Consider the following 17,469-nt stretch of genomic DNA (forward strand, 5'->3'; position numbering starts at 1 on the left):
GGGGGGTGGGGAGGGAAGTGCACACGATTATGGTGATGGCACATGGGTGACTTGGTGATGGGAAACACACGGGGATTACAACTGAGATGGAAAAAAAAATGTACAAAATGATGTAAAAATAAACTGTTATAAAAAAAAAGGCATTTGCTGTCCTTTATTCTCAAATATCTAACACATCTGAGAAAAGGAAATAATCTGAGAAAACCATTTCACCCTCTGCAGTCCAACAAGCTCTTATGACTTCCTCACATTCACAACACCCAAATGAATGCTGGTCCTTTGACAGGAACAGCGTGGTTCGGCTGGGGCCAACTTCCAAAACTAATCGTCCAGTGGGAAACTGAGTTGCTGTACAGTACCCAAGTCTGGTTTTCATAAAACTCCCACAGTGCAGAGCTGCCCTCTTCACTCAGCGCCGACTCGGAAGGAAGCCCAGCCACTCACCTCCACGATCCCGTGGCTGATGGTTCCATACTGTCTCTTCCTTAGCATCACCAGGCTGATGACAATGACTGTGGCGATGGCCACTGCAATGACCAGCAGACCAATGAGGGCGCTGCTGCTCAGACTGAAGTCCTCCCGAAGTGGCCTTGCTGATTCCTAAAATGACCAGGCAGATGTGTAACTAAGCCCCAAGGGCCACGTGCCTAGAGTGAAGCCTGCAGCCCCAACACAAGCAGCTCTGTAGGTGCAGCCGCCTCCGTGTTCTCTAAACCCAGAGGGTACCAGGGTCCTGCTTCCCAGTATGCTGGGTATGTGGGAGAACTCTCACTCTTTTGCACTCTCCATCGAGAGTCTAAGTTGAGCTTTTATCCAAAACTATGGGCAAATGGGGAGAAGGGGCCTTTAAGACACTGGCCACCACGCGCTTCTCCTATCTGAACTGAGAAGACTGGAAAGCAAAAGAGCTGACGTGGACGTGCAGCCCGACAGGTCCACAGCCACTCACCGGCTCCTCCTCAAGGCCTCCCACTCTCTCAGCATTGAAAATCATTTCCTTAACATCCAGAGTCTCATCGATGACCTGAAAGAGCATGAAAATGTCAACAAGGGGGTGGAAGGAAGCCTTGCTACAAACAGAGTCAGTGCTTTCCTTTCCTGTTTGCCAGGGGGTGAAGGAAGCAGGTGCCCATGGACCCCCACTAGCCGGCCAGCGACCTGTGCCTGCCAAGCCGACATGGAGGCAACATGACTGAGAGCCACTGGTCCTTTGAGGGCTTCCAGCAGCATTTGCCTGTATCTCACCCCTGGGGAGCCATCTCAGGACAGATTGCCAGGAAGCCCCACTTAAACACCAAAGCAGTCAAGGATGACTGAGAAATACGAATAGAAAGCCCTACCAGGATAATTAACAGGAGGGATAAACCTAAGATAGTATAAAAACCACACTGAGTTCTATTCCATTTTCAGTTATTCTCTACTCAATATAAACGGTCTCTTGTATCTTATTCCTATCTTTAGTTGCAAATGCTTTTCCTACTGGTTAACGAGAGGAGTTACTGCTGAAAATGGCTCCTCATTCTGGTGCACACCCAGAAGGTAAGCAGCACAGCAAGCCTCCAGAGGACTGGGGCCACCCATATGCTCCCACATGGGGTGCAGACACACAAAGGCTCATGGGGCATCTGCAATGAGGCCACTTTCTCAACCGTTCTCCAAGTTGAAACAGGAGAGAGAAATGGCTCACCATATTTTCATCCACTTTATTCTTGCTGTTGATCACTTTCTCTTCAGCACCTATCAGTTCTCCATCCTGTTCTCCTGCACCAGAGCCTGTGTGGAGAAAGCACAGCTGAGTTTCCCAGGATGGACTGGCTCACAGTCTCACAGAAGCCACAAATGCCCTCCTGAGAGGCAGGGAGCCTCGGGTAACACTGCCCATGGTCCACCACCCCGGCCCCTTCCACACACATCGGTGTACTGCTTTGTTTGCATTTTTGAGGATGCATCTTGTTCTACAAGGATGAATGATGCAGGCATTTCTCGGAGACCAATGGGTGTAATGGAGGAGGACAGAGGACTTACTTGTATCCAACTGGGGAAAATGGAATGTAAACCTTCAGAAGACAATGCTTATTGTTAAGGTAAGTGGAAGCTGTGTCCAAAGGCGTTTGAACAGGAAACACAGGGCGCACCTTCTGGGCCGTCACCCAGCCCTATTACCACACTGCTTCCCCTCCCACACCCCAGGCTCCCTCTGAAGGAAAAAGCTATCACAGGTAGTTCTGCACACACAGTCTATCTGCTTGTCTACCTTGAGCACCATCCACAGGCGAGTCTTTTGCCTGAACGACCCTCCCTGACCTCAAGCCCTTGCTATTTGTCCTTCAAGTTGCAGCTCTGCCTGGAAGACACCCAGGTTAAAAATCACTGCTTTATAATTACTTCTCCTGTCTCCCAGACTGTAACCCTCCCAGGACCTGCATCAGATGATCACAACCTCAATGGTTACTAGGAAAGAAGCAGACTATAAATGGGGAATTTTAACAGCAGGTTGGGAGGAATCTTTCTGTAGAGTAAGCCAGAAAACATAGCAGTATACCGCTAATCCAGGTCAGGGATCACCTGAGCCAACGTCACTTGTGAGTGGAACACAAACAGTGTGGCCAAGACAGTGTGGCTGTAAGTCAGCACAAATCCAAGAAGAGGAAGAAGATGCAATGCTCTTTATTTTTAGCTCCAGAGCATGTGAGTTCTAAGAGTCTGAAGAGCTTCTCATTGACTATATCATATACCACTCCATACAAACACACAACCGTGATCTGGACCTCTGTTTGACTACCTGCAAACGGGCTGGGTTCCCAGAGTCTCGGCCAAGCATCACTGTCCCCAGGCTTGTTAAAGGCAGAAGACATTAGGCCTAGTCACAGTAAAGCTTCCCAGCTTACAGCTGGACTTGCCCTTGACACTGAGCAATATACTACAGCCATTGCAGCTGTGGGTGCACTAGCTCATTAGCATGCAGCCCCAAATGGCACAGCTTCCCCCAAAGCTTCACTGTAAAGCACCATGAATTTCACAATTTGTCTCTAGGGTAAGTAGAGCTGGCTTTTGTAGCTTCAAAATGCCAGCGAAACAGCAATTCTGCATATCAGCTCTTTGAGAGAGGAACCTGGAGAACAGATGTTTGGCGATGCTCATATTCATGCCCAATAAACCCTAGTACCCATCTCTTTCCACAGAACTTTAAAGATCCTAAAGGCAATGGGGGCACCAACTAATTTGAAGCCTTACCAATACATGGTAAAACTGATGTTAAACATTAACCAAAACCACTTTGGTTTTATGGAAAGCATAAACAAGTGACTTCATGAGGCTGAAGTTAATGTTTAAATTTTCCCTATTCATAATAGTAGAAGTGTGAAGGCACAAGTTAGTTAAGCTTCTAAAAATTTCATCTTTAGGCTGCTGTGGAGGCACAGGGTTGTTGAAGTCTCAGTACTCTCAAGCTAGCTCCAGCTACTGTGGCCTGAGTGCAATCCCTGGCCAGGGAGCTACCCACATGGCACAGCAGACCTCCCCTGTTTCGCCCACTGCCCCCCTTAGCAAGGTATTTCAGTCAGTTGACCTGTTTTGCTCCCCACTCTCTCTGGTGAATCCTCTCACTCTCCCTCACTTGTGGCCTGCAATCTGCATGCATGCATAAATAAATCTTTTAAAAATAATAAAAAACTCATCTTTCTTTATAAATATCTGTGCTGTTCAGAAGAATGCTTAGTGCTCTCCAGTAAGAGGCCTATGTGAGTAGAACAAAATAAAACATTTATGTGTAAGTGATGTCTGCGAGATTCAAATGACACTCATGTTCTAGGAAAAAACTGTGTGTGATATAAAACAAATACCAAATCTTGGCCAGGGAACCCCACAAGGCCCATTCACATGTAGTTGGGCAAAGTCAGAAGAGCAGGCTCATAAGACACTGAAGACATGGCACCCCTGAGTTGAGGGTGACACTAGGGGTTGTGAGGCACCAATACAGGGGGAACAGGCATCAGCCGACTATGGCTTCTCAACTGACAGAAAACGCTTGGGCTTTGAACATAGAGGGAGCTGGGGTCAACTTCTGGTTCCTTCACTTCTTAAACTCATGACTTTGAGCAAACTTTAGTCCAAGAAAGAATAACAAGTCGTCCTGACAGTGCGCTCTGTGGATTCAATGAGACCAAGCACACAATGAACCTTCTTCAGAAACCCAGAGACTCACTACAACAAGAGCTCACTCGCCTGACCGGCTGCACCCGTCAGCTTCTTTCTGTTCTGAGGCATGCTAAAACTCAGGAGATGGGCAGTTGGACACAGATAAAGAACAGCTGAAAAGGGAAAAGATGTAAGTGGGAGCAGCAGAAAAGGAAAACAACTCTCCACCTGACCATAAATTAAACTATTAAAAAAAGTTTTTCTTTTTATATACCAGGCCACCTGTAACAAACCCCCTCAATTGAATATACATTGAATATTTCTCAAATTTAAAAGGCTTTTATGAAAAGATCTATTTTAGACGGCAGCTGTGCTCACCACTATCCCAGCAATGCAAAAGGCCTACTCTGGCCACTCAGTATTGTCTGGACATCCTGCAGGGAAGCTGAGGATGGACCATTGTCACCAATACCACTGACACTGGGTCCTAGGTGCTGGAGACGCTGGCTCTGTTCACAGCCACGTCTGCAAAAATGAGGTGGGAAAAAGCCAGGTGATATGAAACAGAAAATGAAAGAGCTGACACACTGGGGAGGTGAAAAGGAATGAAGGTCTCAAGGGGAACATCTTTGACAAACCAACCTTTTTTCATTGGATGATACAACTCCGGCTGAGTGTCTAGCAGAAAGGAAAACAATAAAAACAAAATAGCACAGAAGGAGATTAAGGAAGAAAACAGCTTCTTTCAAAATTCCGTAGAATTTCTTTGTAATGTGAATTAAAAACCATGGTTCAAATATCTTATCAACAAACCAGCAAGTGACTAGACTGTTGAAAAGAAGGGGATTTATGTAGGGTCTTTTAAGGGGAAATTGTGGGAATTCCCAAATTACTTAGCTTAATGCACAAAGCTATTTTTCTTCAAAAATAGAAGTATTGATTGTGGTTTTCTGTTAAGGAGAGCAGGTCGCAGTTCAGATGTATCGGAGATGCTCCCCACAACCAACAGTGTAAACATGGCTGCCCTTTAGCCCGCAGAGGGTTTGAGCAGGTTTTAGGAATGCAGTGGTAGCTCTCTTTACCCGACTCTGTCAGACTTGGTTTCACTACTGGAGGGTCAACTATACTGAGCTGGTAGGCCTCACATGACTAGTTTAGAAGACATTTCTGTTTGTCCTTCACATTCGGTGCTTCCTCCTCCCTCCCAACCCCTCTATCTGCTCAAGAGGTCAAAGACCATACTCAAGGCTGCAGGACTGTAGCACATTTGGGTTCAAATCCTGAGTTTCCACTGACAAGTCGCATGGCCCAGGCAGATACTTAACCTCTTTAAATTTTGGCATGAGGACATGAGGACAGCCCCAATACCTTACAGAGATTAAACAAATGTCTGTGTCCAGTGCTTACTAATAATGACTCTAGCACTGACCACTATTTTTATCACCACCACCATCAGCAGTAGACAAATAAATAGGGTCTGATTCCACACCCTGGTCTCAGGGCAGCAGTCTGAGCAGCTTGTTTATTTCTGGTGCAGAGTCACAGCTTTTAGAGATTCTTGTAGCCATCAAGAACCAGCAAGGGGATAGAAGGAGCAGGCCCCACTCGGAGTGAGGGATAGTACATCTCAGCCACCTAATACCACCAGAGGTGGTGAACATGACAGGTTACACCCCTGTCCAGCCTCCCCATCACCCACTCCCAGGATTATTATGGAAGGAAAATGGCACTAGATAACATGAAAGTGCAAAGTGATTTCCATATGTAAGCATCACACACAGCTGATGGGACCAGAAAAACAGTGGGTTTTAAACAAGTTGCCTGTAAAATGGGAGACACATCAATGACTCTGTAAGCACCCAGCACGGTGCCTGCACAGAACAGGTGTCTAGGCCCAGGGAATCCAGCCTTCCTTTCCATGCCCAACAGCCACCAGAACACAGCCTCCAATACAAATCAGGTCACAAATTTGACTTCAATCTTAATTGTGCTTCCCACCCCCAAGAAACTGTGGGGTCTATCATACACACCTTCGTTTTCAGGTAAGGATGGGAAGGGGTGGAAGGGGTGGAATGGCGGGATCTCATCACTCTCTTCCGAGCTCACCCGGACGTCCACAGGGGTCTCTGAGATGGAGGCGGTGAACTGGTCCATGTCTGCACGTTGTTCTTGAAGCAGTTCATCTGATTGAGAGACAGGAAGGCATCAGGTTCTCAGAGACACCAAGTTTCTCGGCTCAGGGCCAACAGCCTTGACCACACCCTCCTTCCTACCCAAAGTACCTCCCTCCTGATGCTAAGGAATCTGTTGCACAGCAGAAACCGAGCACTGGGAACCCTGGGGCTCCATCCTGGCTACTCCCCTTTTCAACAACACCCTCTGGTTAAGTGCCCTCTGGTTAAGTGACTTCACCAATGGCATAGTTTTACACCCCACCCATATGTCATGCATCCCAAAGCTACATCTTGTACCTACTGCTCTGGCTCCTCTAATAGGTTACCTTACAACCCACTTCAAGTCCAACAGTACTTTCCACTTTAACACAGATAAAGAGAATTCTTTATCTCAGTCAGCTTGGGCAGCTCCACTCACTAAGGTGCTCACAGTGGGTGCTCTATACCTTGATGCTTTTGTTCTCTCCTCTCCCTCATGCAACCATCAGCATATCCTGGGCACCCCCCCCAGGACCACCCACTCCTCCTGTATCACCATCTTAGAGCCCAATCCAGCAATCCTTTTCTCTTTTGGATTTCTACAATCACTTCCTGGTGGTTTCGATTTTAATTAATTCTCTACACAGCATTCAAGTAAGATTTTTATTCACATCCTTTTTAAAAGCATAAACTAGAGGCAGTGACTCCCTAGTTTTAAACTTTCCACTCTCCTGGAAAAAAACTCAAATCTCAAAAAATTGGTTAACATTGACTTCTGCCTATTTCTTTGGCCTATTCCACTCTCACTATGTTCTAGACACAGCGATCGACTCAAATGTGCCACATGACAGAAACGTGGGGCCTCTGCGGCAGTCACTTGCTCTGCTAACAATGCCTTTCCCCCACTCAGTCTGTGGAAGGACAGCTCCTTCTCCCCAGTGTCCCTGAGACCACCTCCCGTTACCCCAGTGCCTCCAGACAGCACTCTTCACTACCGTCACTTGTTTGCTTGATTTATTGCTTTTCTCCCATACAGAATGCGTCAGGAGATACTGCTGTCTACCATCTTACTTGCTGACACACAGAAGATCACAGGAAATTCCCCCAAGTCTCTTGCAATTTCACACCCTAGATTTTATTTCCGGTAACAGAGTGAAGGTCAATGAAACCCAAGGCTCAGTGGCTCAGAGCCATACATCTGTCCTCAGTTACTCCTTGACAGTACCATGCGGACTCCAGAGAATTCCGGACTTCGGAACATGGCAGACTAATGCCAGTTTGATGGCCTTGCTTGCCCCCAATTTTTACTCCCATCCCTGCTGGGCCTCAGGAAGCAGTACCCCCTGAACTCCACACAAACACCCACCAATTTCCTCCTGGATTTCTTGAGCCACGTAAGGTACTTTGTAGAGCAGAGAGAGGCTTTGGTTCCTCCTTTCCTCAATCACATGGAGGTGAGTCATCACCTGGAAGTACAGTATGGTGGCAAGGCTGTCATCAAAAGACAGATTACTGCAGGGGGAGGCACAGGTCTGTAAAGGAGTCCAGCACAGCAGCTGACTGGAGCCACCAATGAACCCCCGCACCGTAGTCAGGCACTATAGTATAAGCGCATATTCAGGCTGAGTGTAATACCCCATGGTGACCATGGTATTTATCCACAGGGAAAGTTCCAGGTGAAAACAAAGTTAAAACCTCCACTAGCCAATTTCACCACAGGTTAGATGGGGTTAAAAAAAAAAAAGAGCGAGAGAGAGAATGAAATCACTGGCTCAAGAGTTGACTCAAAGGAAAAGGGATTCATGCATTTTGCTTGAAGTAACTGCTCAAGATGATAATCACAATAACAGAACTAGTTTGTTCCTATTTAAATTAGCTATTCTTTCAAAGATTTATGCTGAGATATAAAGAACCCTGATATTAAGGGGTGATAAAGACAGACTGATCTGTTGTTTTCTGTAACTCACTACTTATTTAATGTAAAAGCTCCAGGGTTATTTATCCAAAGAAAGAAACAGGCAGCCATTAAAATTGAACAATTATGTTAAAGCTCTGGGGAAGAAATGAAAGGTGATTCGAGCTACCACCCATCCCAGTACAGTTCATCCTCCTAAGCTGTTGGGGTGGTAACTAACCCTAGCCAGTTACATCTGCAGTTATAGAGCTCTTCCTAGAGAGGGCACTCTAAGGTAACAGATTAAGTATGTGGGCTTGACGCCATTAACATAAAGGGTCAAAATGGAGAACTAAGTTCAAGATGATTTGATTGTAGACTGATGTCTCTTGACCATTTATTTAGAAGCAAAGATGAAAGCCATTTAATTTTATATTTTCTATTATTTCAATCAAGTAAGTTGATGGGAAAACACAAAGCTGAGCTCTGCCTTAGAGTAAAAAAATGCAAATAAATTATTGCAATGTAGCATCTGCAATCTTGTCAGGTCTTGGTCACTATTTCTTTGGACAAATTAAGGAGTCACCTGCCCACAGGGTGTAATACTGGTATTAGCCTCCTTAGAGTAAATCCTTGTGCTTCCATATGAGTAAGGAAATACACACACCCAAAACAAAATGTGCTGAACACATTCGGGCTTTTCTACAGTTTAATAACAGAATGTAGACCATGAAAAAGCTTTGTGTATCTCAGCAGCAAAGGTTGATGAGAATTGAAGGCTTAAAGTAGACAACCGGTAACACACAGCAGACCTTGTTTTTCCCTGAGATTTTTAAGATTTGAAATGTTCTAGTTCCTGTGTTAGATGGAATAACATGTTGATCTTGCCTGCAGGATCAAAGTTGTTAATATACTGAACAAAGTTTCTCTGTTCCTTATGCTCTCACCACACACAAAAAAAGTTATTTTTCTGTAAAATACTTCACATTAAAAAAAGATTACATTTACGGGGTGGGGGGAGGGAAATGCACGGGATTATGGTGATGGCACATGGGTGACTTGGTGATGGGAAACCCGCGGGGATTACAATTGAGATGGAAAAAAAATGTACAAAATGATGTAAAAATAAACTTTCGTAATAAAAAAAAAAAGATTACATTTAAAAAAAAATCAAGGGTATTCCCTGGTGGCGCAAGGGGTTAAAGTGCAGCACTATGAAGCTCTCCGCAGCCACTGAAGTGGGAGTTCTAGCACTGCCAGGGTGGTTCCCCTCAGCAGTGTATTTCAGTCAATCATTCTGTTTCTTACGCTGTCTCTGGTAAATCCTCTCACTCCCTGCATCTTTGGCCTGCACCCCAGTTCTTGTATGCCTAAAAAAAAAAATTTTTTTTTTTTTTAATCATGTTGCAGGCCCTCCCTAGTGGTGCAAGGGTGTATGACAATGTTCGATCTCCGGCCAGGGAGGTGACCCACTTGGTGTGACAGACCTTCCCAGTCTTGCCTACTGTTTCTGTTTCCCTCTATAGTACATTTCAGTCAATTCACCTGTTCTGTTCACAACTGTCTCTGGTGAATCCTCTCACTCCCTGCACCTCTTTCCTAAACCTCAGTTCTTGTATGCATATATAAATAAATCTTTAAAGAAAGAAATAAAAGGAAGCCAGCAGTCTTGCAGGCAAGTTCATTATTTTTAAAGATTTATTTATATATGCATGTAAGAACTGGGGTACAGGCCAGAGGTGCAAGGGGTGAGAGGATTCACCAGAGACAGAGTGGGAAGCAGAACAGGCAGAGCTACTGAAATACACTGCTGAGGAGATAAGCAGGTGAGAGAGGTCTGCCATGCCATGTGGGTCACCTCCCTGGCCAGAGACTGAACTCATGCTGCAGTGGCTGTGGATAGTTTCATAGTGCTGCGCTGCAACTCCTTTGCGCCACCAGAGAGGGTCTGCAAGTTCATTTTCTATGACTGCAAGAAAGTCAAACTCCAGTTAATATATGGACAGACTCAATAAACAATCCTCGATGGGTAAAGGTGAAACCAGCCTGGGATAAAACCCAAGAAAATGAAACAGAGATCATGATGCATGAAACAAGATTTTAAGATCTGCTTGATGCATCTGCCTAGAAAAAGCTTTCACCATGCACCTGCTGGTGGTACCCTCAATTAGAAATAAATGGATATTAAGAAATGACCTTTCAATATAATCATACATTCCTAAGCTTTCAAAAACTAAGTAAAAAGCACTTAATAGAAAAAAAGCTTGGAAAAGATGTTTTTAAGATACTACCTTTGCAAAAACCAACTCTTGTACCTGATGTCTCTGGAAACCAAAAAGCACATCTTATGGTCAAGAACGCGCACAACTGTCAGTTCTGAGCAGCCATGGGGCCTGAGCAGCCTCTCCCAGCTAGAATCTAGAATCACGGTGCCGGAGCCACCTCTGCTAGGTCTTGTGTACCTGGGGTTTCATCTGGGCTGCTTTCTCTGGGTCGACAGCCAACACATGCTGGTAATGACGGATGGTATGCAAGCGGTCTTTGTTCTCAGCACGGACATAACGCCTCAAGGCCTGGAGGATGCGATGAGGCTGCAAGTGAGAACAGCTGTTTTACAATCCAGAGACAAGAGAATGGAAAAGACAGAAACTTCAAAATTTCACCGAAAAATGTAAAGTTAAGTGAGGCAGAAGAATGAAAGCTGTACTTTTAAAAGCTTTTAGCTGACTTACGTAGCTTAGAACCTATCTAAGTACCAAAAGCCAAGTCCAAGGTTATATTGGCTCCTTCACAGTGTTTTCCAGAATGTCTAAGCCACTGTCCTCTTCTGAAGTGTTTTTTTTTTCCCTAAGCTCAGCCTGACACCTTAATTACATGCTGGCTAGTCCCTGTCAATCAGAAAAGACTTATGAAGGGTACAAACACCCTCCCTTCTAAAACTTTCCATCTCCCACAGCAAGGCAGGTTGAGTTAAGGGATAAGAAAGTTTGGGATCACTACACAAATGTATTTCAAGTGCAAATTACCAAGCCTTTGCTCATAATCTTAATTAGACTAGGGCTGGCTCAAAAGCCTTTGTCCATGGAAGACATATCTTTTTTTCTCTCCAAGTAAGGCTACTATAGAAAATCTGATAATTGGGTAACTGCTAACTAATAAGCCAAGGTTATGTTTTACTAGTGTAAAATACTTTCACTTCACAGGTGGCATCAGCAGGCTCGCATCTGCAGTGCACTACTCAGCTTGCATAAGCAGAAATCCGGACAGAATACCTGTTTTAAGTTATACTGGCCTGCGCATCATCTGTCAGTCCTCTCCACAATAAAGGATACAGTCTATGTAGATTCTGCACACTCACCCGTGGAGGATCAGACTGCAAGGCAGCCAGGTAGTTCTCCAGGGCCACGCGGCGGCGGTCATTCAGCATTGCTTCTACTCGAGCCAGGTGGGTTTCTACCAGCTGCTGCTTCTCACTGGCTGCCTCCTTCTCTAAAGCTTTAACCATAGCCTGGAAGTGCTACACCAAGGAGGAGGAACGACTTGTCACTCACAGCACCTGGAGGAGGTCTAAGCTAACAGCTTAAGAGCCCGATGTTGCTTTTCTCCTTGCCTGATGCAAGCCCAGTGCTGGTTCAGAGTGGATCATCTAGAGAAATTTTTGCTTCCTTATCTAGAGGACATAAGACCCAAATCAGTCTTGTAAAAACTGCTCACTACTCCTATTCCAAGGGAAATGCAGTGACTACTAGGATTCCAAGGTCACATTCCTACAAGGTTAGAATGAACTGGTTTCAGAGAGATTTATTTTCTGCCTTTTGACTTTTAATAAGTCTGCCAACAAAAAAAAAATTTCAGTATTGCTGATAAACAAGTCATAGTCTAAGAATGAAGAGGACTGAGGACTTTTGCCAAGAGAACAGAATTAACAAATGCAGCTGAGCTAAGGTTACTTCTTGGCATGACTTAGGCACACTCTGGTTGGTGGGGGAGGGTCTGTTTTTCTTCTACCATACGTGAGCAATTCTACAGAAACCCAGTGTGGGGCGGGGGGTCTTAAAAAAAAAGAAAAAAAGAAGAAGTAGGCCAGTTAAAACACTTCTGTCACATAGGTTCTCAACTAAAAAGAACATGCCAAACTTTAATTTCCTGGGAGCTTGACTCTGACCACCTTTTGGACAGTCAGGCTCAGAGTTCTGCCCTGGAGCGGGCCGCACCTGAATGAGTGTCTGCCGCTCTGCTTTGGGGAGGTTCTTTGCTTGAAGCTCAGCTTCTTCCCATTCCTTCTTTACCTAGAACAAAGGTCAAAACCACTCTAGTTGGAATAATCTCTGAAACAACTTCCCCATTTTCTAAACATTACTGCCAGGGCCTGAAATGAGGCAGGAAACTGCAAAGAAATAGCACCACAACCCCTCAGGAACTCAAACAGTTCTGTGTGTCAGCAGAACTATTGCCGCAGAAGGTCATAGGCTTCAACCATCCCCCAGAGGGAGCCTCAACCCCACAGAGGACCTTGTTATCGAACCATGGGCAAGTCATTTAAAAATAGTCATGTTCACCTCACGGCCCCCCTTCTAAGAACAGGTCAATGCAACAATGAGCTTCCCCCCCACTCCCCATGGAAGGCCAACAAAGGTAGTGTGTGGGATTTAGGCGGCTCTTAACCAGCAAGAGATTCCCTTTTCAATTTTCTTTTGCTCCTCTGAGCAGGTCTTGGAGGAAGCTGCATTTTGGTGCTCACACTGTTCTAACACCTAGGACCCTTTTAAGGAGAAGAAAAGCTCCCTGGGCCTCTGACCCTCCATGATTTCACACAGGTTTGATTTCTATCTGCTGTATTTTACAGTTATCTTGTTCTAACAGCAAATGACACTAGCTTTCTACTCATAACAGTAATATGTAGTTTCCTTCCTTAAAAAAATTAAAAGCTAGTTAATGGCCAAAAAATAAAACCTAAACCCAAGAACATAATAGTTATAGGAAGTACTCAAGTATCTAGAACTTGATAAGCACTCAGAGGGCATCATGGAGATGAAGGACAAAGGAGGCCTCTCTGCATACACTCTCACATCTCACGGTTCTAATAGCATGGCCAGCTAGGGAGACGGTGCTCCTTTGCTTCAACTCTGTTACCCAGGCCAAACATCGTGGGTTTTGGAGAGGGAATCCCGAGACTTACCCTGTCCATCCGGTTGCGGTGCCGAATCTCCAGCTGCTCCTTAGCCTTCTGAAAGCGAGCGTGCTCATTATCATCCGCCGAGGTCTCGAAGTACACATCCACGTCATTGGTTGGCAGAGGAGTGGGGGGGACTAGAACAAAATGACAGAGGGCGTTCTGTATGGGTCAGGCCCAATGCCAAGGCTGCACTGTGCTCTAGGAAGAGACCAGGCTCAGGACCTGCAACCGGACCCGATTGTCTTGTTCCATGCAAACAGTACTGGGTGCTCCGGTCTGTCAACACTGTTCTGGTAGCTCCCAGTGTCCACACAACATTAACCCACCAGCCCAGTCCAGGCCCCTGGTATCTGCGGCAGAGAACATCTACCCAGGACTGAAGGGCAGAAAGGGAAGCCACTTCTAGACTTTCCCTCTGATCTCAAAACCTGAAAGAAAAAAAAAAAACTACCTGATGCTGTCACTGATGACATATGACCAGAGATGAGGTGAAGTCAGGCCAGTAGAGGCATTTGCAAAGATTTTCCATTTTGAAAGAAATTTTATTTAGTGTTCAGGTCTCCTCCTTTCTAGTTATTTTTAGGTCCTACCAAATTAGTTTCATATGGACTGGGGAGGGAAAGTCCAAGGCACTCCAGCTACATTATTCTAGTTTTCAGTACCACTGATGGATCCCCCCTCATGCCCCAACAAGGGTGAGACCAAGTTGCTGTGTGTGACAAGGACAAAGCTCTGTATGCAACAAGGACTCAGCACTGAGTGTGAAGGTATCTGGGCTTTTCAACCCATGACATTCATTGTTCTCGCAGGTCATCACCCAGAGAACCACCCACTGGAACAGACAGGCCTCACTGCCAGCTGAGCAGATGTCCTCACCGGCATGAGGAAAGAGAATTTCATCTGTGCCCTGGAGTGTAACTTTGCACGGCAAAGGATGGAGGTGACAAGTTTACTTAGTCAGCCTCTCAAGGAACACTAACGGAAACTTCAATTCAGCCAATTCCCTCACGATTCCTGGGATCAGGAGAAACGATACTGTGACTCGCTTGCACAACTTGCTATCTCAAGACATGATGCTAGCACTGCGTGGAGAACAATGGTGAAAGTCAACGAGGTTTAATTCATAGGCAAATTCACCCTATTTCTAGCATTACATGACTTTAATACAACACTAGAACAACTATATAATTGAGACTATGTATACCTATAAATTAATGAGCTACTCCAAAGTATGCTGAAAAGAGCATCTTTTACTTATTCCCTTTTATTTAATAAATCCCAAAGCTACAACTAAAACCTTGTGAGGCGAATCTGGCTCCTACACAAGTTTAAACAGGACCTCAACAGCCATTTTTCAAATTAAATTAGAATACACAGCCTCACAGGCCACATCCAGAAGTTCAGCGAGGGAGCATTTCAAAGCATTGCCAGCTATGCCAAGCAGCCTTTTGCCACCAGCAACACACGCCTGCAGCTTAAAGGCTTATGTGCTGGAGACAGCCTGTGGTCCACATCCCTGCAATGGTTACAGGTAACACAAAGCCCGAACTGCCTCTAGGAATGGCAGGCCTGGAGCTTTGGTGCTGAAGACCCTTTGAGCTCAGACCTGCTCCATCTGTCCCAGGAGAAAATCATAAGCTCACAAAGCCAACACCTCAGCCACCTCAGTGCCCTTCAAAGAGAGCCACATACTTGGCCGTGAAGCAGTGATGCTGCTAGGCTTTCAAAGCATTCGGCCTGGGGCGCACAGCACACGACTTGGTGCTTCTCCTGGGCCCATCTCCCTGCCACAGGAATGGAAACTGCGATCCTGCAGCCTCTGCCGGAGATCTGAGAACCGCTATTCCAGGGTCTCATTGCACTACCTGTCTGACCTTGGGTGAAGATCACCACCCGCAGATTCAGAGAAGCTGGTGAGGACTCCTGGTTCTTTGGGCCTCACCCTAAAATAGGATTTTGTTGCTCTTTAAGAAGTTTTCCAAGAAGGTAGTGCCACAATAATTTCTAGCTTTACCATCTTTCCGGGAAAAAGTTTCTACCACTAACGTTCCCCAAGGGCTCATTTTTCACCCTTTCAATCCCAAATCGCCTTTCCATAGCACAGCAGAACAGCGGCAGCACTGACAGTACATGTGTGCTAGTGAGAGTTCAGAAATCTGTTGGTCGCAGAAGGAAACGGGGAACTGGAGAGAGCTGAGTGAAAAGCCATCAGAAACTACAACCAAGTATCAGGAACGTGTGCAGCAACTCACTGCTCTAGTAAATGCCAGAATCAAAAGCCAGGAAGATGCCTGGCCTGAGGACTTTCTAAACATGGGCGAGGACTGCAAGGTAAGAAAAGCATGGAGAGGGGTAACCATGGAGAAAAACAAAACCTTTCCTAACTAAGTACAACTGTCCAGCTCAACTGAACCACTAATTTCCTTTGTAACCAAAGAACACACAAATTAAAACGCCTTCACTTCCTGAAATCCTGTCCAATCCAGAGTTGCCGGAATATTGGAGAAACAGTGGCTGCTGAGCCCTCTCCCTGGAGCGCCAAGAGCAAGACACTGCGATATTCTAGTGGCCAGGAAGCTTCCCTCCTGTCACTTCTCTGCAGAGCAGGTTGTCCCCATAAGTTGGCATGCATCATGGAGGCAGGGCGGATGTCCAGGACCAGGTAGTTCAGAGACAAGAACAAGGAGCAGACCCTGGAAACAAGCACGTGCAGAATGCACGTCTAATCCACTCACCCTCACACATGAGACACAGCCGAGGGCAGAGCACAGTCCTAACCACGCAGCAGCACCTGGAGGCTGGGACACTATGGGGCAGATGAGGAAGAACAGGCCCCAGATGCTTGCACCACCACCAGACACCCACAGTGAGCGCAGGACAGAAAACTGAGCTCACTACTGCCAACAGGAAAGCACAGCCTGAATCTAGAAAGCACAAGGATGGGGGAGGAGAACGACCAACAGCAAACAGCCGAAGCGGCGGGGAGCACTACACACACGCGGTCACGAGGACGGCTGGGAGAGACAGGACGCCGGACAGGACGGTGCTCCGCACAGAGCCAGCATGGCGGGACTTACTCATCGTTTTACACACAGCCATACAATAATCCTCTGACTCAAAATTGTTCCTGTTGCCTCCGCAGCCGCCATATATAAAGCGCACGCACTTTCCCTTGGTGAGGTCGAAGTACCAACGAGGCATCACAGCCCGGCAGGGCCCCGTCATCGCCTCCTGGGAGCAGACAGCTGTGTGAAAATGGTCAGAATGTCAGCAGGACAGAGGCAGCAGCTTCAAAGGCTCCACGACATGACACACTGGCAGAGTGGACGGGGTGAGGAGCAAGGACCAGGCGACACTGGACATGAGCAAAGGCCAACACCGGAAGCACCCAAATGCCCTGGCCTGACTCGCCCACGCAAGCCAGCCACCTCTCAGAGTGGAGCCATTCTCCAGTCTGATGTGCTAAAGACGTTTGGAGCTAAAAATGTTTCTGAATTATCTTGAGTCTGAATTGATGTATGAGTTGGAGAAATTCCACAGCCCACAGCTCAGAGAGCCACACTCACTTCCTCTTTGTTAAGTGGCAATCTACGCCTCATAGGTCCCCTTGGGGGTGTGGCAGGACCAAGGGAAGTAGGGCACGTGAAAGGGCGTCGCATGGTGATTCTGTAGTAAGGTCGCTAAGGGGCACCTGGAAAGCATGAAGGTACATATGTGTTTCCCAAGGTAAGTCATAAACTTCTAGACTCACTAAGTAATTTTCCCTGGTTCCTAAATTAGCCTTTGGGTTTTAATTGGCCTCAAATATATAATCAGCAGGAGGCTGTTTATAAATGGCTCCAGAACTGTCACAACCTGTTTTAAAAAATTGACAAGATGAGAAAATTGCTATCCCTGATCCCTTATTACCAGCAAGTCATTCTACCCTCTTGGCTACAAACATCTTTCTAATGGACAAACTGGGCAGGCCACAGATTACAACACACTCAGAAAAAGAAGTTATTTCCAATCTAGAAGATCAGTATTTTCGCAATATTGAAGAGGGGATTCCTGTGAGAAGAGAACATTTTGGGGCAAATGTGGAATAACTGTGCTGAAGGGTAGAACGT

The 17,469-nt window shown here is 46.1% G+C and overlaps 1 protein-coding gene across 2 annotated transcripts in view; it reads right to left on the reverse strand.

The window, feature by feature from the left end:
• Positions 1-17,469, reverse strand: part of APLP2 (amyloid beta (A4) precursor-like protein 2) — a 69,807-nt gene that overhangs the window by 5,016 nt on the left and 47,322 nt on the right. The window contains exons 7-16 of one of the 2 annotated variants that reach the window (XM_012729703.1): positions 16,438-16,605; positions 13,364-13,494; positions 12,399-12,473; positions 11,543-11,701; positions 10,647-10,775; positions 7,657-7,756; positions 6,168-6,320; positions 1,688-1,773; positions 950-1,024; positions 445-600 (exon numbers count right to left, since the gene is read on the reverse strand). In XM_012729703.1, the coding sequence (XP_012585157.1) occupies positions 445-600; positions 950-1,024; positions 1,688-1,773; positions 6,168-6,320; positions 7,657-7,756; positions 10,647-10,775; positions 11,543-11,701; positions 12,399-12,473; positions 13,364-13,494; positions 16,438-16,605 (1,232 nt within the window). The remainder of the gene's footprint in view (positions 1-444; positions 601-949; positions 1,025-1,687; positions 1,774-6,167; positions 6,321-7,656; positions 7,757-10,646; positions 10,776-11,542; positions 11,702-12,398; positions 12,474-13,363; positions 13,495-16,437; positions 16,606-17,469) is intronic. The other variant, XM_004689093.2, reaches the window with a different exon arrangement.

Source organism: Condylura cristata, unplaced genomic scaffold, assembly GCF_000260355.1.
Source record: "Condylura cristata isolate star-nosed mole 26May11 unplaced genomic scaffold, ConCri1.0 scaffold00025, whole genome shotgun sequence".
Lineage (NCBI taxonomy): Eukaryota > Metazoa > Chordata > Mammalia > Eulipotyphla > Talpidae > Condylura > Condylura cristata.